We start from the raw sequence: 21,895 nt of genomic DNA, 5'->3' as shown, positions 1-21,895 counted from the left end.
GACTATTTAGTGTTGATAGTTTTCTGACGACATAAATATTACGGACATCGGGAACAACATTGTACCATAGAGACAAAGCTAGCAGAGATTGGGTTTGATGTAATGGTTGCAGTCAAATTCCTATAACTGTAAATTTCCCGAATGCGTTGATTTACACTGATGATATTGTGCGATCACATTTCACTACAGAGAGGGGGTGTTTAAGATTAATTTTCATAAGTTTACTCAGACCTTAGTATTGTCTGGTTTGTTTACAGGCTGGCGTCGCATGGCGGGAGTACTGCTGTGCTGCGTCAGGCAATAAATACTTGCTTTTTTATGCAAATTGTATGAATGGCGGGTGCTACCGGTATGGCAGGACATGCTTACTCCTTTCGCGAACACCTGGTGTCATCACTGATTTTCAGTGGTCCATTTATATAATTTCCACAGCTATTTGCTCATTTACGCAAAGTGGGCGGTCGGGTAGCCTAGTGGTTAAAGCGTTCGCTCGTCACGCCGAGGATCCGGGTTCGATTCCCGACATTGGTACAATATGTGAAGCCCATTTCTGGTGTCCCCCGCCGTGATATTGCTGGAATATTGCTAAAAGCGGCGTAAAACCATACTCACTCACTCACTCATTTACGCAAAGTAGAATTTGTTTCGGCAGAAAATCTAGGCTGATTATTCTCTTGTATTGACAATGTATTGTTTTGTGGCATTTAATGCGATATTAGTTATCAGTGTTGGAGCTAAAAACATATATCAAAATGAATTTTTGAAATTTGTTAGCTGGTACACATAAAGTATTGTGGTTCATTTGAGCCAAACGAAGATAATTTCGTGATATTTCTCTATTTTTGCTGAGTAAAGCCTGAAGTAAAAGATCCACCCCGAGTCACAAAAAGAGTAGAAATGACATTGAAGTCAGTTGTTAGGAAAAGTACATCAACATAAATATAAAACGTCAACACCAGAGATTAACCAGTCTCGAGTACCCGACGATAAAGATTCCATTTGACGTGACAGGCAAAAACAACGGTGAGATTTATATGAATTGATCACTTAAAATCAGTGATGTCAACAGGTGTTCGCGAAAAGGGTTGGGATACGATGACATGCATCAACCAAGTCGGCGAACCTGACCACCTGATTCCGTTAGTCGCCTCTTACGGCAATCATAGTCGCCTTGGATTGCTATTCTGACCCGGATCTTCACGGGTCCACAAACTTACAAAGTCGTAGTGTTACGATCGCTTTGTTGAAGTGGGCCTAGGACAGAGACGTCTTAGGCCTGGTCACTGTGAAGCTTTAAATTAACAAGACATGAGTAAATTAAGCAAACGGCAATGACATCTTAAGGAAATAACAATTCCTAAAACCTAATGTTAAAATCACTTCATTGGTACACTGTGATAGACCGTGCGTGTATTTCAGGCTGCGCTGGGTGGTTCTTCGCAAGGTGGTAGTAAGACTTCACTGGTATTACGCTTCACAGCATGAGACTAGTCAATGAGAAAATCCAGTTTCTCGTTCCTTGCCTTGTAATGAAATGGAATTTATTTCCGACTCCATAGGGCTTTACGTCTGGCACTGGTAAGACATATCGACGCAAGGTCCATCGACTTCGAGGTTCATGCTCGAAGCTGTTTCTAGCACATTGTGTTCTCTGATTGCTCCACGGTGTGGGTAGCCTGGTGGTTAAAGCGTTCCCACGCCACGCCGACGACCCGGGTTTGATTCCCCAGATTTGTAATGTGGGAAGCCGATTTCTTGTGTCCCCCGCCCTGATATTGCTGAAATATTGCTACAAGCGGCGTTAAACCATTCTAACTCACAACATCAGCTGTTTACCAGCTATTACTAGTATCGGTGACCCGTGAAGATCCGGGGTAGAATAGGTCTTCAGCAACCCATGCTTGCCGTAAAAGGCGACTATGCTTGTCGTAAAAGGCGACTAACGGGATCGGGTGGTCAGGCTCGCTGACTTGGTTGATGCATGTCATCGATCCATATTGCGTGGATCGATGTTCATGATGTAAATCACTGGATTGTCTGGTCCAGACTCGATTATTTACAGACCGCCGTCATATAGCTGGAATTTTGCTAAGTGCGGCGTAAACCAAACCAAACCAAACCAAAACTAGTAGCGGTAGTTATTTGCACTGGGGTCGGCAATGGAGCTCTTCTATAAATTCACAACGCTTCCTTATAAGGCATTCAGATAATTCCTGCCTTGCGGTTTTTAAAATAATGGTGTTTACAGAACGCTCTACATCAGTCGATGGAGCAAACATCCGCTCGTCAGAGTTGTGTTTGTTTGGGTGTTCGTCTGTTTTCTGATATTTGTTTTTATATTGTTTGACATGTTTGTTTTAGTGATTGTTCAGGCTTTGTTTGTTGTGTGGCGTTGGAACAGGTGATGGAAATGGGGAGGGTACAAGAAGGAGTTTCATTCTACGCGTATGTAATTTGGATATATTCATTTTGGCAATTGTGTTACTCTCGGGGTGCTATGAAGCACAGTCAACAATAGAATAAAATAAAAGCGACAATATTCTTTCAATATTCATAATAAATCTCTGTAAATTGAACAATTTTATCATATATATATCTATATCTATATCATATCATGAGGTGAGGCGATTTGGAGTTTAATGTCGCATTCAAGGTTATTGTACTTATGTAGCGACATGCATTCATGAGCGTGTGTGTGTGGCTGTGTGACTACTGAACACATGTGTTTATGAATTATGAATAAATTGGGATGATACCAGGTACTCGCGAAAAGGTGAGCGTATCCTGCCCCTCTGCTTACATCCGTCACAAACGCACGCAAGTCAAGTCAATGGAAGGCATTTCATTTTGTGAAAAAGGATTGGAACTACTACGGCTAGTATCTGTAAAGAAAACATCGATATATGTCATTTGGATATCATAGAAGTCTCTCATAGGCTTTTAATGGTGTCCAGGGATAGGCGTCTGTTTGTAATGCAGGAAGACTTTAATCTTTTTATTACATGGCGTGGTAACATTCCAAGGCATTTTCCCACTTAAAAGGGTTTCTCAGACGCAATTACGGCCTCAGTAGGTTCAGTACGTTCACGCGTGGGAGCCTGTACCTCCTTATACGTCAACAGCAATGACGGTAAAACAACGCCGTCGAGTGCACCACGAGGTGGACAGAGGGCCCACTTACTTAACCATTACACACCTTACACGAGACTCTGCGGTACTAATGTTATTAGTTTTAATTTCCACAAAAGCAATCAGTGACATGTCAGAAATGACACCACGTGAGATGTGCTTAAAATAAGGTCATTTACTAAGGACATTACCTCAAGATATTCTGGCGGTGATTTTTTATATATGCAACAACGCCAGCGTACAAATGAAAATGAACAAAATAAATGCCTTTTATGTTTTAGCATGTGAATACCTGCTGTGAAAATACAAATATTTATTCACAGATTCCTAAGCGTCCTTTATGAAACCGATGTTTCTCATTTTGAGTTGAGCATTATCAGCTTACTGCAATATTTATGTTTCATTTGTGTGTGATACTCAAGGCATGAAACATTGTGAGGCCCAAACAAAGATAATGTCTACCATGTGGTTCCACAAACCTCATCACGTCGTATATGGCTGTACCAGGATCTGCTGACCACGGGTTCGAATCCTAGACCCTTAATCGCACAACCCCAGGCCAGTGCTCGTTACTTTCACAACGGTGATACATATAAGTCTCTTTGGACTTCCTTCCACATTAAACTGACAACCGTGATATAAGTAACTAATGTTTAAAGCAGCGTTAAATCCAATGAAAAAACGTGTTGACTGTCGAGGCAGGTCCGACTCAGTGGCGCAGTGTCGTCTCCCCATGCTGCGATCACGTTTTTATGCCAATATGCCAGAAAAGAAATGTGACGTTAATTTTTTAACTCCGTCATTCGTGATATTTTCCCTAATAATAAGTGACTTATGTCATGTCTGATGTATGTCAAAGTATGTGTTGCTGGCTTTCATGTATGTTTTAACAACTTTGCATGGCGGTAGTGTTAATTCTGGCCCTGTTTAAACCTGTATGGTTCGTGTCATGAGTGACTTTGGGGCAGAACAGAGATGGCGAGACATAATGTAGCTTTAAAGCGACAAAACCCTTTCCATATCCAATAGAGTCGATTGTACAATTCCGACTATACCATGAGCATGTGTTTATGAATCAATATCATATAGTGATGGTACCAGGTGTTCGCGGAAAGGTGGCCGAATCCTGCCCCACTGGTGGTACCCGTCACAAACACATGCAAAGGCAAGTCAAGTGTAATGTAAATGTAAACACCAAAGGTATACGAACTGATAGAAAAATAAATTACATCTAATACGCAAATTGAATAAAAGTGAAGATGAATTTCACTTTTTTCTTGAATGTTCAAAATATTCAGGTCAATTGGAATACTGCTGAGTTTTATGATCAGTTAAACTAAGAAATAGCAAGCCAGTTTTACATTTCTCTTCATAAAGTATGTGCATGACCAGGTGTAATAAATAACTTACACTCAGCTTGGGAGAGACACATTAGATATATTACCGCGCACACTTTCCTCAGGGACAAACGTAAAGAGGGAGAAGAACGAACGTTCCAAAATATTTTTCTGCTTATTGCGGTATTTGCGCTGCTGTCTCGAATTCCAAGAGTCGTCAGTTATCTTATCTATTATTGATAGATGCTCTTTAAGAAGTAAGAACAAGTAGAAGATCCGCTTACATTGACATATGATGACACTGGGATCTCACAGGGCTGGGTATGGTTGTACTTCCACAGCAGCTGCTTCGATAAATAATCAGCTGGAAAGGAAAACCGTCCATAGTCTTATGACGTGTTCTGTGTATAAAAGTGTGCCTTGGCAGGGAGATAAATCCACAGTCTGTATTACGTTTGTTGTGCTTTTAATTCTACTTTACAATGTCGGTTAAAATGATTCACAAGGGATGATTGATACGTTCTGAGACTCACATAGAAATACTGCACCTAAGGACATTAACATTATACATTTTTCAATATTAACCCCTCCTCCAGGTTGATACACTTTTCCCAACGCTGTTGGATGGGTTTTATCCAAGATTTATCCAATGTTCTCCACTCTCTTTGGAGTCGTACTGTCCGTAATGTTCTTCACTCTCGTTGGAGTCGTACTATCCGTAATGTTCTTCACTCTCGTTGGAGTCGTACTGTCCGTAATGTTCTTCACTCTCGTTGGAGTCGTACTGTCCGTAATGTTCTTCACTCTCGTTGGAGTCGTACTGTCCGTAATGTTCTTCACTCTCGTTGGAGTCGTACTATCCGTAATGTTCTTCACTCTCGTTGGAGTCGTACTGTCCGTAATGTTCTTCACTCTCGTTGGAGTCGTACTGTCCGTAATGTTCTTCACTCTCGTTGGAGTCGTAGAGCTATTGTTATGCTTGGGAACGGTAGGAACAAAGCGACAGAACCCTTTCCATATCCAATAGAAATATCTGCATAAAGCAGAGACCAGTGTACAATTCCGACTATAGCATGAGCATGTGTTAGTGAGTCACTATCAAATAGTCATGATACCAGGTGTTCGCGAAAAGGTGAGCACTGTCACAAATACATGCAAAGGCAGGATATCTGACAGAAACAGATCAGGAAAATAAGGTTGGTGCTGAAAATGCAGGCTAGACTCCGAGATAAGCGGCCTTAAACCCGACTCACTCACTCACTCACTCACTCACTCACTCACTCACCTTTTATTCCCATCTATAAGTATTAACATTCCTTGTGTTCATTATTAACTATTGATATTACCTCAGAATTGTTCTTCCTTCTCTCATGAACTGTGTAGCGGGAACCAGAAAGAGTTCTATGGTCATCGTCTTACGTTGCTATTTTTCAGATGAAGTTTTGTTTGTTAGTTCGTTTGTTGTTTAACGCCACACTCAGCAATATTCCAGCTATATGACGGCCGTCTGTAAATATTCGAGTCTGGACCAGGCAATGCAGTGATTGATATCATTAGCATCGATCCACGCAATTGGGATACGATGAAATTTATCAACCAAGTGACCCGATCCCGCTAGCCGCCTCTTTCGACAAGCACAGTCGCCTTTTACGGCAAGCTTGGGACCTATTACCCCGGATCTTCACGTTTTTTTTAGATGAAATGGAATTGCATCACTATACCTAGAAGGCCCTTTACACGGAGAAACTGGAGTCGGGTTGCATCCGAGTGATATACGGTCAATAGGCATTTCATCAAGAGTGCAAACAGAAGAACGTTTAGTTTCAATGAAACACTCTGAAAGACGGCAAATGATCGGAGCTTCTCCATTTCAGTTCTCAGGTCTTAGTGGAAGCATGTTGTATTTCAAGATTGCCCCGAAAGCCTACAGAAAGCACAGTCATTAATATTTATTAACGAACACACCAAAACCACCTGAATCAATAAACGCTCTCTCAAACTCAAATGAAGGTTGTATTCATTAAAATGGCAGTAAACAGAACATTTCTTGCCTTTAATGCTGTCTGACGGCAAAGTGATCTTAAAGTTGCATGGATTTGCTTGCTTTTCGAAATTGAGTTTTGGGAAGAACTATATTAGATGATCTTTATCGACGTTTTGTATTTTGTCAACTGCACTTTTGTTGATAATGGTTCGCTCGTCACGCCGAAGCCTCGGGTTCGATTCCCGAAATGGGTTCTATGTGTGAAGCCAATTTCTGGTGTCCCCCGCCGTGATATTCCTGGAATATTGCTAAAAATATACACCGTCAACGCCTGCCCCGGTTATCCACCAAACAGATTCAATTGCAGGAGGTTCCCTCAATAATCTCCATCAGAAGAGCATATACATCCTCTTCAAATTCATCGAGTAACTCCCCGTTATAATCACATGTCAAGGGTGATGAAGTTAGTTTAAATTCACCATTTATAACGACCCGTGAAGATTCGGGGTAAGATATGTCTTCAGCAACCCATGCTTGCCATAAAAGGTTACTATGCTTGCCGTAAGAAGCGACGACTTACGGGATCGGGTGGTCAGGCTCGCTGACTTGGTTGGAGCATGTCATTGATCCCAATTGCGTTGATCGATGCTCATGATATCAATCACTGGATTGCCTGGTCTATGTAGCGTCTTTGCTCAAAACACAGTGTACTTTTGCTTAAACATTGTTTGATAATGGTAACAACATTCAAAGCCTTATTGAAATTTTCAAAATGAAGGACATTCACAAGTTTGACTCAGTGACGAAAATAGTGTCCGATGCAATTCGCTATTACCATTATATTTTCCCGTTTCTGGTTGAAGTATTGACTTGCCTTTGTATGCATATGTGATGGGTCCCATCATTAGGGGCGGGATGCGCTCACCGTTTTGCGAACACCCAGTATAATCACTCATGCTTATGATAGAGTTGGAATGTTCAATGTATTCTGCTTTTGGCAGAGATATTTGATGATTATGGAAATGGTTTTGTGGCCTATATTTAGATAGCGGCGTGTATGTACGTGTGTGTGGCTGCTAGACCTATTCATGCTTATGCTTGTATTCAAGTGCTTGCCCATTGAGATACGATGCCGTAGTTCAACATGGATACCACACTCAGACACAGTATACTGACTCCAAGCCGACAGGTCCATGTTTCATCCCCTTAATACAGAGCGTCAGATAGGGAAACGACAAGTAAAATATTTTATCTTTGTATGACGCAGCAACGGGATCGAACCATTTCATTTCCGTTACAATTTTGACAACACTTACAAGACAACTGAAAATGCAACAAAATGTTGTCGAGTGTGATGGTAACGTTGTGTGGAAACGTTAAACATTGTCTTGACCCCTAGCTCCTGATGGTCCTGTAGGAGAGTATATATAGTTTAGAACATCAACATAAATAGCAGATATTTCTTATGCTCAAAGAATAGGTTTCGTCGCTTTTATTTCTATGACGTAAGTTGATTTCCTTCCTGTGAGATAAGTGCGTTCCGAAATAAACCACACATCTTGTTGTTTCACTCTGAACCATTTCCACATAATAATGGGTTATTATTTCAAAGGCGTTATTAATACCGCCATACTCATTCATCATTTCTGCTTTGTGGATAGCTAAACGATTTTTATACATGACAGCACAATCCAATTCCGATTTTCCTGTTTGCACTATTCCGATACCAGTTGGAAAGCCATGGTTGATAAAAGTAAACGAAACAGTTTGTGTCAAACAAAATCATTAATTTTCAGGAAATTGGCGTGTAGTTTAATAGACTGTGCCTCAAACGATATGTCTTTTTATTGTCAATGATTTCGTGTAACATTATATTTCCCCTTGACTGCCGAGAACAACACATGTTAATTGACATTTAGTTCTGAATCTGACAGGGGCGGTCGGGTAGCCTAGTGGTTAAAGCGTTCGCTCGTCACGCCGATGACCCGGGTTCGATTCCCGACATGGGTACAATGTGTGAAGCCCATTTCTGGTGTCCCCCGCCGTGATATTGCTGGAATATTGCTAAAAGCGGCGTAAAACCATACTCACTCACTCATTCTGAATCTGCCGGGAAGCCTACTTCTGTAGGGGCGGTCGGGTAGCCAAGTGGTTAAAGCTTTCGCTCGTCACGCCGAAGAGCCTGGTTCGATTCCCGACACGGGTACAATGTGCGAAGCCCATTTCTAGTGTCCCCGTCCGTGATTTTGCTGGAATATTGCTAAAAACGGCGTAAATTCATACTCACTCGCTGAATCCCCTCCGTGGGAGCAGTTTTATTAAAATGTGCTTCTACTCGCCCAACCCATCGCGCAGATCCACAGAGACAAACAAGGGATTAACGAATTATTGTTCATCTACGTTATAAAGAGCTACCAACTACATGCAACAAATATCTGAGTCTCCTCAAGCCATTATGTGCATCTGATCGTGTGTTTGCTGTGTGAATATCGGTCTGTAAACGTTTTCTTTCTATTGTATTTTCTTGAGGTTTTGTATATATATCGAGCGTATTCTGAATTGTGCCATTTTGATGTTATTAGATCGCCAGTTGCAATATTGGCGTTCTCTTGAACAATAGCCATTTTGGTACACACTCGCGAAGATCCGGGTTAGAATAGGTCTTCAGCAACCTCATTCGTGACCAACTCGTGTTATTCCGGGACAAGCCGAATAGCGACTCGTGCCCATCTCATGGCCATTTTTGCGACCGGGTTCCGTCTTAGCGCAAACGGGCATACCTAAAACAATTGTCAACTCGTTACGTAATGGTTCACATGTATATCCCCATATTTCAGATGCAATTTAAAGCACATCGGGACATGCGGAATTATGCAGTATGATTGAACACATTTAACTGTGTCTTGGGTATATTTTTAGATGCAAGACATATGTAAAATCAAAAATTATTTCTGAGGAATTCTTCGACAAATAACTTGAAATCATACGCGCATTCTGATTGGTTTGTCGTATTTTCGCACATAACATTCATCGATAGGGGCACGAGTCTTCTTGCAGGTTACGGAAAGGGGCGAGTGGTGACGAATGCAGCAACCTATGCTTGTCGTAAGAGGCGACTAACGGGATCGGGTGGTCAGGCTCGCTGACTTAGTTGATGCATGCCATCGATCTCAATTGCGTGGATCGATGCTTATGATATTGATCACTGGATTGTCTGGTCCAGACTCGATTAGTTAGCGATCGCCGTCATATAGCTGGAATATTGCTGAGTGCAGCGCTAGACAATAAACAAACAAACAATACCTTCAATACATATATCACAGTGAATTCTGTCAGAAGTCTAATAACTATTCAGTTTATACTCTTGGTACTTGATACATACTTATCAAGCATAGAGGAGCCTTTTGCTTCAGATAAATATTTATTTTATTTTCGATATTAGTTTGGCGCAAAGGAATAGTTTTCGCATGAAAAATTTAGGTTTGTTCGCGATCTATTTTTTTTTGCTGTTTTTAATTCTCTCGCAGTGAAACGACTTGGGATCTTTTTGTGTGATTTGGTTATTCCCTTGATACATAAACACTGACGATGCATATTTGCAAAAATATTCAACGATTGGATGTTTTATGAACATACAGTATCCATCCATATTTTAGGAGAAGATATTATGTCAAGACTATTTAGTGTTGATAGGTTTCTGACGACATAAATATTACGGACAACGGTAACAACAATGTACCATAGAGACAAAGGTAGAAGAGATTGGGTTTAATGTAATGGTTGCAGTCAAATTCCTATAACTGTAAATTTCCCGAATGCGTTGATTTACATTGATGAGATTGTGCGATCACATTTCACTACAGAGAGGGGGTGTTTAAGATTAATTTTCATCAGTTTACTCAGACTTTAGAATTGTCTGGTTTGTTTACAGGTTGACGTCACATGACAGGAGTACTGCTGTGCTGCGTCAGGCAATACATACTTGCTTTTTTATGCAAATTGTATGAATGGCGGGTGCTACCGGTAGTGCAGTACATGCGTACTCCTTTCGCGAACACCTGGTGTCATCACTGATTTTCAGTGGTCCATTTATATAATTTCCACAGCTATTTGCTCTATTACGCAAAGTAGAATTTGTTTCGGCAGAAAATCTAGGATGATTATTCTCTTGTATTGACAATTTATGGTTTTGTGGCATTTAATGCGATATCAGTTATCAGTGTTGGAGCTTAAAATATATCAAAATGAATTTTTGAAATTTGTTAGCTGGTACACATTATAAAGTATTGTGGTTCATTTTAGCCACAGAAGATAATTTCGTGATATTTCTCTATTTTTGCTGAGTGAAGCCTGAAGTACAAGATCCACCCCGAGTCACAAAAAGAGTAGAAATGACATTGAAGTCAGTTGTTAGGAAAAGTACATGCACATAAATATAAGACGTCAACACCAGAGATTAACCAGTCTCGAGTACCCGACGATAAAGATTCCATTTGAAGTAACTGGCAAAACAGCGGTGAGATTTATATGAGTGAGTGAGTATGGTTTTACGCCGCTTTTAGCAATATTCCAGCAATATCACGGCGGGGGACACCAGAAAGGGGCTTAACACATTGTACCAATGTTGGGAATCGAACCCGGGTCTTCGGCGTGACGAGCGAACGCTTTAACCACTAGGCTACCCGACCGCCCCAGATTTATATGAATGGATCACTTAAAATCAGTGATGACACCGTGTGTTCGCGAAAAGAGTAAGCATGGCCTGCTATACTGGCAGCAATACCGCAAGTCTACACTCACAATATGCATGAAAAGCAAATGGTTGCTTGATGCTTGACGTCGCACAGCTCACTTGCGTTCAAAGAAAGTAGTCCACTAACTTCACATGGGGCGAGAAACATACTGCGCATGACTGTAGTGGATGCTTCAGGTACAGCTGGACATGCTCACCCTTTTCGCGAACACCTGGTGCCATCACTGAACCCCCCTCCCACAAAGCGATCTCAGCGCTGAGACGATCATACTTTCAATACTTAACACAAACTTACAGTTGTTGTTGTTTGTTGTTTAACGACACACTCAGCAATAGTCCAGCTATATGATGGTTGTCTGTAAATAAGTCTGGACCAGACAATCCAGTGATTGACATCATGAAAGTAGATCCAAGCAATTGGGATACGATGACATGCATCAACCAAGACGGTGAACCTGACCACCTGATTCCGTTAGTCGCCTCTTACGGCAATCATAGTCGCCTTGGATTGCTATTCTGACCCGGATCTTCACGGGTCCACAAACTTACAAAGTCGTAGTGTTACGATCGCTTTGTTGATGTGGGCCTAGGACAGAGACATCTTAGTCCTTGTCCTTGTGAAGCTAAAGCTGAAGCTTTAAATTAACAAGACATGAGTAAATTAAGCAAACGGCAATGACATCTTAAGGAAATAACAATTCCTAACACCTAATGTTAAAATCACTTCATTGGTGCTCTGTGATAGACCGTGCGTGTATTTCAGGCTGCGCTGGGTGGTTCTTCGCAAGGTGGTAGTAAGACTTCACTGGTATTACGCTTCACAGCATGAGACCAGTCAATGAGAAAATCCAGTTTCTCGTTCCTTGCCTTGTAATGAAATGGAATTTATTTCCGACTCCATAGGGCTTTACGTCTGGCACTGGTAAGACATATCGACGCAAGGTCCATCGACTTCGAGGTTCTTGCTCGAAGCTGTTTCTAGCACATTGTGTTCTCTGATTGCTCCACGGTGTGGGTAACCTAGTGGTTAAAGCGTTCGCTCGCCACGCCGACGACCCGGGTTTGATTCCCCAGATTTGTAATGTGGGAAGCCGATTTCTTGTGTCCCCCGCCCTGATATTGCTGAAATATTGCTACAAGCGGCGTAAAACCATTCTCACTCACAACATCAGCTGTTTACCAGCTATTACAAGTATCGGTGACCCGTGAAGATCCGGGGTAGAATAGGTCTTCAGCAACCCATGCTTGCCGTAAAAGGCGACTATGCTTGTCGTAAAAGGCGACTAACGGGATCGGGTGGTCAGGCTCGCTGACTTGGTTGATGCATGTCATCGATCCATATTGCGTGGATCGATGTTCATGATGTAAATCACTGGATTGTCTGGTCCTGACTCGATTATTTACAGACCGCCGTCATATAGCTGGAATTTTGCTAAGTGCGGCGTAAACCAAACCAAACCAAACCAAAACTAGTAGCGGTAGTTATTTGCACTGGGGTCGGCAATGGAGCTCTTCTATAAATTCACAACGCTTCCTTATAAGGCATTCAGATAATTCCTGCCTTGCGGTTTTTAAAATAATGGTGTTTACAGAACGCTCTACATCAGTCGATGGAGCAAACATCCGCTCGTCAGAGTTGTGTTTGTTTGGGTGTTCGTCTGTTTTCTGATATTTGTTTTTATATTGTTTGACATGTTTGTTTTAGTGATTGTTCAGGCTTTGTGTGTTGTGTGGCGTTGGAACAGGTGATGGAAATGGGGAGGGTACAAGAAGGAGTTTCATTCTACGCGTATGTAATTTGGATATATTCATTTTGGCAATTGTGTTACTCTCGGGGTGCTATGAAGCACAGTTAACAATGGAATAAAATAAAAGCGACAATATTCTTTCAATATTCATAATAAATCTCTGCAGAAAGCAGAGTAAATTGTACAATTTTATCATATATATATATATCTATATCTATATCATATCATGAGGTGAGGCGATTTGGAGTTTAATGTCGCATTCAAGGTTATTGTCCTTATGTAGCAACATGCATACATGAGCGTGTGTGTGTGGCTGTGTGTGTTTGGGGGGGGGGGGGGGGGGGGGGGAGGTGCTCTTGTACTAGTCTGGACTTATGCCGGTTTTATAGTGCTACCCCACCGAGACACTGTACTATACGGGTGTTTACCATGCAATCTCGGCAATAACTTATTATACTGACTCCTAACCGACCAGTCCTTGTTTTATCATGTTATAATGACGAACGCCAGACAGGGAAACAACGTCGTTTTGTTTGACGCGGCAAGAGAATCGAACAACAGACCTTCCGCTCTCGGGACAGACGTTCCATTTTCTAGACTACTGAACACATGTGTTTATGAATCACTACTAAATTGGGATGATACCAGGTACTCGCGAAAAGGTGAGCGTATCCTGCCCCTCTGCTTACATCCGTCACAAACGCACGCAAGTCAAGTCAATGGAAGGCATTTCATTTTGTGACAAGGGATTGGAACTACTACGGCTGGTATCTGTAAAGAAAACATCGATATATGTCATTTGGAAATCATAGAAGTCTCTCAGAGGATTTTAAATAATAGTGTTCAGGGATAGGCGTCTGTTTGTAATGCAGGAAGACTTTAATCTTTTTATTAAATGGCGTGGTAACATTCCAAGGCATTTTCCCACTTCAAAGGGTTTCTCAGACGCAATTACTGCCTCAGTAGGTTCAGTACGTTCACGCGTGGGAGCCTGTACCTCCTTATACGTCAACAGCAATGACGGTAAAACAACGTCGTCGAGTGCACCACGAGGTTGACAGAGGGCCCACTAACTTAACCATTACACACGTTACACGAGACTCTGCGGTACTAATGTTATTAGTTTTAATTTCCACAAAAGCAATCAGTGACATGTCAGAAATGACACCACGTGAGATGTGCTTAAAATAAGGTCATTTACTAAGGACATTACCTCAAGATATTCTGGCGGTGATTTTTTATATATGCAACAACGCCAGCGTACAATTGTAAATGAACAAAATAAATGCTGTTTATGTTCTAGCATGTGAATACCTGCTGTGAAAATACAAATATTTATTCACCGATTCCTAAGCGTCCTTTATGAAACCGATGTTACTCATTTTGAGTTGAGCATTATCAGCTTACTGCTATATTAATGTTTCATTTGTGTGTGATACTCAAGGCATGCAACATTGTGAGGCCCAAACAAAGACTATGTCTACCATGTGGTTCCACAAACCTCATCACGTCGTATGGCTTTACCAGGATCGGCTGACCACCGGTTCGAATCCCAGACCTTTAATCGCTCAGCCCCAGGCCAGTGGTCGTTACTTTCTCAACGGTGATACATATAAGTCTCTTTGGACCTCCTTCCACATTAAACTGACAACCGTGATATAAGTAACTAATGTTTAAAGCAGCGTTAAATCCAATGAAAAAACGTGTTGACAGTCGAGGCAGGTCCAACTCAGTGGTGCAGCGTCGTCTCCCCATGCTGCGATCACGTTTTTTTATGCCAATATGCCAGAAAAGGAATGTGACGTTAAATTTTTAACTCCGTCATTCGTGATATTTTCCCTAATAATAAGTGACTTATGTCATGTCTGATGTATGTCAAAGTATGTGTTGTTGGCTTTCATGTATGTTTTAACAACCTTGCATGGCGGTAGTGTTAATTCTGGCCCTGTTTAAACCTGTATGGTTCGTGTCATGAGTGACTTTGGGGCAGAACAGAGATGGCGAGACATAATGTAGCTTTAAAGCGACAAAACCCTTTCCATATCCAATAGAGTCGATCGTACAATTCCGACTATATCATGAGCATGTGTTTATGAATCACTTTCATATAGTGATGGTACCAGGTGTTCGCGGAAAGGTGGCCGAATCCTGCCCCACTGGTGGTACCCGTCACAAACACATGCAAAGGCAAGTCAAGTGTAATGTAAATGTAAACACCAAAGGTATACGAACTGATAGAAAACTAAATTACATCTAATACGCAAATTGAATAAAAGTGAAGATGAATTTCACTTTTTTCTTGAATGTTCAAAATATTCAGGTCAATTTGAATACTACTGAGTTTTATGATCAGTTAAACTAAGAAATAACAAGCCAGTTTTACATCTCTCTCCATAAAGTATGTGCATGAGCAGGTGTAATAAATATCTTACACTCAGCTTGGGAGAGACACATTAGATCTATTACCGCGCACACTTTCCTCAGGGACAAACGTAAAGAGGGAGAAGAACGAACGTTCCAAAATATTTTTCTGCTTATTGCGGTATTTGCGCTGCTGTCTCGAATTCCCAGAGTCGTCAGTTATCTTATCTATTATTGATAGATGCTCTTTAAGAAGTAAGAACAAGTAGAAGATCCGCTTACATTGACATATGATGAAACTGGGATCTCACGGGGCTGGGTATGGTTGTACTTCCACAGCAGCTGCTTCGATAAATAATCAGCTGGAAAGGAAAACCGTCCATAGTCTTATGACGTGTTCTGTGTATAAAAGTGTGCCTTGGCAGGGAGATAAATCCACAGTGTGTATTACGTTTGTTGTGCTTTTAATTCTACTTTACAATATCGGTTAAAATGATTCACAAGGGATGATTGATACGTTCTGAGACTCACATAGAAATACTGCACCTAAGGACATTAACATTATACATTTTTCAATATTAACCCCTCCTCCAGGTTGATACACTTTTCCCAACGCTGTTGGATGGGTTTTATCCAAGATTTATCCAATGTTCTTCACTCTCGTTGGAGTCGTACTGTCCGTAATGTTCTTCACTCTCGTTGGAGTCGTACTGTCTGTAATGTTCTTCACTCTCGTTGGAGTCGTACTGTCCGTAATGTTCTTCACTCTCATTGGAGTCGTACTGTCCGTAATGTTCTTCACTCTCGTTGGAGTCGTACTGTCCGTAATGTTCTTCACTCTCATTGGAGTCGTACTGTCCGTAATGTTCTTCACTCTCGTTGGAGTCGTACTGTCCGTAATGTTCTTCACTCTCGTTGGAGTCGTACTGTCCGTAATGTTCTTCACTCTCGTTGGAGTCGTACTGTCCGTAATGTTCTTCACTCTCGTTGGAGTCGTACTGTCCGTAATGTTCTTCACTCTCATTGGAGTCGTACTGTCCGTAATGTTCTTCACTCTCGTTGGAGTCGTACTGTCCGTAATGTTCTTCACTCTCGTTGGAGTCGTACTGTCCGTAATGTTCTTCACTCTCATTGGAGTCGTACTGTCCGTAATGTTCTTCACTCTCGTTGGAGTCGTACTGTCCGTAATGTTCTTCACTCTCCTTGGAGTCGTACTGTCCGTAATGTTCTTCACTCTCGTTGGAGTCGTACTGTCCGTAATGTTCTTCACTCTCGTTGGAGTCGTACTGTCCGTAATGTTCTTCACTCTCGTTGGAGTCGTACTGTCTGTAATGTTCTTCACTCTCGTTGGAGTCGTAGAGCTATTGTTATGTTTGGGAACGGTAGGAACAAAGCGACAGAACCCTTTCAATATCCAATAGAAATCTCTGCATAAAGCAGAGACCAGTGTACAATTCCGACTATAGCATGAGCATGTGTTTGTGAGTCACTATCAAATAGTCATGATACCAGGTGTTCGCGAAAAGGTGAGCACTGTCACAAATACATGCAAAGGCATGTCAATTGTTCATCTGAAAAAGCACGGGAACATATGGTACAAGTCAAGATAGGGAATTGCATCGGATATCTGACAGAGCCAGATCAGGAAATTAAGGTTGGTGCTGAAGATGCAGGCTATATTCCGAGATAAGCGGCCTTAAACTCGACCCACTCACTCACTCACCTTTTATGTTCATTATTAACTATTGATTTACCTCAGAATTGTTCTCCATCTCTCATGAACTGTGTAGCGGGAACCAGAAAGAGTTCTATGGTCATCGTCTTACGTTGCTATTTTTCAGATGAAGTTTTGTTTGTTAGTTTGTTTGTTATTTAACGCCGCACTCAGCAATATTCCAGCTATATGACAGGCTGTAAATATTCGAGTCTGGACCACACAATGCAGTGATTGATATCATTAGCATCGATCCACGCAATTGGGATACGATGAAATTCATCAACCAAGTGACCCGATCCCGGTAGCCGCCTTTTACGGCAAGCATGGGACCTATTACCCCGGATCTTCACGGGTTTTTTAGATGAAATGGAATTGCATCACTATACCTAGAAGGCCCTTTACACGGAGAAACTGGAGTCGGGTTGCATCCGAGTGATATACGGTCAATAGGCATTTCATCAAGAGTGCAAACAGAAGAACGTTTAGTTTCAATGAAACACTCTGAAAGACGGCAAATGATCGGAGCTTCTCCATTTCAGTTCTCAGGTGTTAGTGGAAGCATGTTGTATTTCAGGATTGCCTGCAGAAAGCACAGTCATTAATATTTATTCACGAACACACCAAAACCACCTGAATCAATAAACGCTCTCTCAAACTCAAACGAAGGTTGTATTCATTAAAATGGCAGTAAACAGAACATTTCTTGCCATTAATGCTGTCTGACGGCAAAGTGATCTTAAAGTTGCATGTATTTGCTTGCTATTCGAATTTGAGTTTTGGGAAGAACTATATTAGATGATCTTTATCTACGTCTAGTATTTTGTCAACTGCACTTTAGTTGATAATGGTTCGCTCGTCACGCCGAAGACTCGGGTTCGATTCCCGAAATGGGTTATATGTGTGAAGCCAATTTCTGGTGTCCCCCGCCATGATATTGCTGGAATATTGCTTAAAGTGGCGTAAAGCCATACTCACTCATTTTCTGCTCTTCGTTAACAATAACAAGATTTCTTCATGCAATCATGTAAAGGAATTGTATTTTTATGTTGGAGAAGCTGTCCAGTCGTCAAAGGCGCCGCAATTCGCTGTGCTGATCATGAGTTGGGTCACCTTGGAGTACAAGAAAACCTTTGAACCTTTTACAAGGGGCATCGTGCTTGTGTGTTGAACATGCTCGTGACGTTGGCTATGCTTACATGTATATTCCTATATGCAAGGGGTCGGTGTACGTGTATCTGTAGGAAGTGACAACAAGGAGTCGATGGCTTACTGTATTTACAAGTTTACTTACAAGTGGATATATGCAAGAAGCATTATGTGTCAGGTCAGCACATAGTGGTTGTTGTGTTGGTGCCTGAACACCTTCCCTAACCCTAGCTAGGCTAAGAGTGAGACCACCTACTTTTCCTCTCTGGACCAAGGCTTATATATCCCAGGTCATCTGACACGGGGATAAATATATACAACAGTAATAATGAGAAGTGACATAGCTGCATAGCTCGTTCAGAATGACTGACAGTCAATGTGCAATACAATTGGGTTTAACAGTTTGGATTAGCATCTTAAAAATTATGGCATTTAAGTATACATGTCGTGGCCTCAGGGTAAGCCATTCGAATAAAATTCTCATTCAGACAATGGATGTCAATCGGTCGCTGTGACACTTTGATCAGAATCCCGGTTTGCCATGATTGTATTTCTGGATTTGTCATCACTATACACCACAAACCTGTGATCGTGGGCTTCGAATCCAGTTTCACCAAAGTGGTAAACGACTAAGACCTGCATCACTTCGGGATTTCCTCCCACACCAAGCTGACACATAGTGGTATATCTGGAACACTGTTCAAACGGCGTTGAACGAAACTTACTCACTAGTCAATTATTAGTAGTATTACATTGAAAGTATATGGGTTTCAGTAGTCAAGGGGCAGGTATGATGTTGATATGTTGTTACGTCTTAGTAATTGACTCGAACAACCAACAACCGCGTTATATTGCACCATCCGCTGGACCAACTTACCGCCCTATCCTCTCCTCAATAACGGGTATAAAACCCATAAGTAAGGATAAGATATATGGATGAACAACATCTTTATTACAATTAATAAACTTCACCGAAACGTCGCTCCCAATTGTAATAAAGAAGTTGTTCATCCATATATCTTATCCTTACTTAGAACTTCAACTAATATATACCTCTAAAAAAAACTTATAAAACCCACAGACATGTTTATTAACAGAGGAGATGTTTGACGTTATTTACTCAGTCAGTAAATTCGGAAGAGATCATTAACCTGTTTCGCGAAACTTACGTTTCTGAATTTGATGGCTTTAACATAAAAACTGGTACCGAAGTTGAGAAATGTAATCCAGAAAATAACGGATGGCAACGTCATGAGAGATACCTCTCATGAGCATGGCGTAGATATATACGGGGTTTTATGCAACCTAAACGTACCATGTATATTTTAAGTAGAGAAACCCCAAGGCTGTGACTATTTATTATTTTTTAAGGTAGCTTCTTTGCTGTAGTAAACAGATGTGTTTGTCAGAACTTCCTAAGTACATGCGCTCTAAAGGGACAGAACGACCATACATGGGAGCTAACACACTCTCGCAGCCTGAACCAGTTTCTAATCACATCGGAACAGTTTAATTGCTGAACTGGGAGTGTCAAGGAGAAGGTTAAATTCGTGTGATTTATCTTCTACTTCAAAATGTTGTAGAAAGCTTTCTGAACAATTTTTGTTTTACATTATACTGACACTGTGATTGTTGACGCGATGCAGACACTAGCCTTGGTGACGTCACATGACGTATTAACGCCATCATCATTGACGTCGTATGAACACTGTTAGCTGCATGACAAGGATCTTACTGTTACAGATGATATTTCTCTTTCTCTACAACCATGGAGATGAGAGAACGCCAACTATACTACGGGCATGTGTTTATTAATCACTATCAAATAATGGATATTTTCATGTGTTCGCCAAAAGGTGAGCGTATCCTGTCCCACCGGTGGCACCCGTCACAAACACATGCAAAGGAAGTCAAATGTGCTACAAATTCGAAAAGCACGGGAACATATAGTTCGAGTCAAACTAGGGAATCGTGTATCATTTTGGTCACAAATGCGTCAATTTTTTTAAATGGCTACCATGAAGCTTTAAAAAAGTTTAAAGACCTATAGTGTTGTAACCCTGATCAATAAACATATGATCAAGAGTCGTGAGGTGCTCTTTGAAATCTTCTTATAGAGACACTACGGTATTATATTTTATATTTTCACACATTGTTAAATACTTACAAGGCATATATAAGACATCACAAATCTTAGTCATGTTGTTACAAAACATTTTACTCTTTTTTCATATTTAGTCAAAATCATGAATGGCAATTTTTTTAATTTGAATTTTTTAATAACATTGTGTTAGCATAATGTGATTAACTGTTCTGCAAGACCCGTGTCGTGAAAAGGAGCCGAGACAGAGAATTTGGTGTTATTAACGGTACCATGTGTCTTTGTTCTACAATTCATTTTGTCAATTATATCATGAAGTTAATAGTAAGAGCTTCCCATATACCATCGTACAACTTCCTTAGATGCAAAGCGTATGGATGGTAAACATATATTGTGTGTGGTCAATGGTACAGTGGATCAAGTAAGGTTTCTCCGGTAAATAATTATCTGAGTGGTCTATTGGCACTTAGCCAAACCGGGAAGTATCATTACATCACACGTATTGACATATACCCTCTACAGATTCCTATGCTTATTTGTAATGAGTTTTGAGAAGAATGTGTTTTCATTGATACTGCTAGTTTGTTTGTTTTTTAACGCCGCACTCAGCATTTTTCCAGCTATATGACGACGATCGGTGAGTATCGAGTCTGGATGAGACTATCCAGTGATTGAGATCATGAACATCCCCGTTAAGCTGGTCGTAAGAGGCAAACAAATGGGTAAGGTGGACAGACTCAATGAATCATCGTACCCCGAAGGCGTTGATCTTTGCTCACAATATCAATCACTGGATTATCTGTTTCAGACTCCATTTTATACAGGCCGTCGTCATGTAGCTGACATACTGATGACAGCGGTGTTAATCAAACGACAAACAAGATAATGATGCGCTACAAACTCGCGGAGAGTTTCGGGTACTAATACCTCGCCTGAAAACTCTTTCAATTTCCATAGGAAATATTTGTTAAAATCAGAGTTCTCTGTACAATTCTGATGCATTCCGTACACATAGGTCTTACAATGTTTCCCTTCACTGAAAATCCGTATTCACGGCAGTGGTATTTCCTCCATGTTCTCTGTGACGGGTGCCACCGACGCAGCAGGATACGCTCACCTTTTGGCGAACATCAGTATTTGATAGTGATTCTTAAACACATGCTCATGATGTAGTCGGAATCGTACAATGAACTTGTTGGCAGAGATTTCTTATGATTATGAAAATGGTTTTGTCCCTTTTCAGAATTGCTCTTCAAATATTACTCTTTGGTGTTTGTTTAAGGCGACATATTGTTGATTTGGTGTCTACAATGATAGATGCTCTGATGTTTTCACATGAGTGGGTGATTATTATTTGATTTCGACAAAGTTTTTCTTATGGTGTTTTTTAAGACAATTTCGTAGGATGTTTTATACTACATAATCATGCAAATATCTCGTCTGTTACAAATTTCATTACATTTCAGCGTAATATTGAAAGTCGTTTTCGAACACTGACAGTACATCTCAGTACTACAATGTGTATTTGACAAGGGTAGTAATTTTTTTTTTTAAAGAATTCTAACATAAACAACTGGGTCATTCCATAATTATGTAAATATCTTGTCAATCACATCGAT

The 21,895-nt window shown here is 40.9% G+C and overlaps 1 protein-coding gene across 1 annotated transcript in view; it reads right to left on the bottom strand.

Moving 5' to 3' along the window:
* Window positions 1–5,178: 5,178 nt before the first annotated feature.
* Window positions 5,179–21,895, bottom strand: part of LOC125384131 (repetin-like) — a 46,508-nt gene continuing 29,791 nt past the window's right edge. The window contains exons 2-4 of the mRNA XM_048402563.1: window positions 15,971–16,673; window positions 15,595–15,674; window positions 5,179–5,322 (exon numbers count right to left, since the gene is read on the bottom strand). Of these exons, the coding sequence (XP_048258520.1) occupies window positions 5,179–5,322; window positions 15,595–15,674; window positions 15,971–16,673 (927 nt within the window). The remainder of the gene's footprint in view (window positions 5,323–15,594; window positions 15,675–15,970; window positions 16,674–21,895) is intronic.

Source organism: Haliotis rufescens, unplaced genomic scaffold (assembly GCF_023055435.1).
Source record: "Haliotis rufescens isolate VD_foot unplaced genomic scaffold, xgHalRufe1.0.p SCAF_27, whole genome shotgun sequence".
In the NCBI taxonomy this organism is placed as follows: Eukaryota; Metazoa; Mollusca; class Gastropoda; order Lepetellida; family Haliotidae; genus Haliotis; species Haliotis rufescens.
The sequence above is the reverse complement of the archived record's forward strand: the minus strand, read 5'-3'. Positions and strand labels throughout refer to the sequence as shown.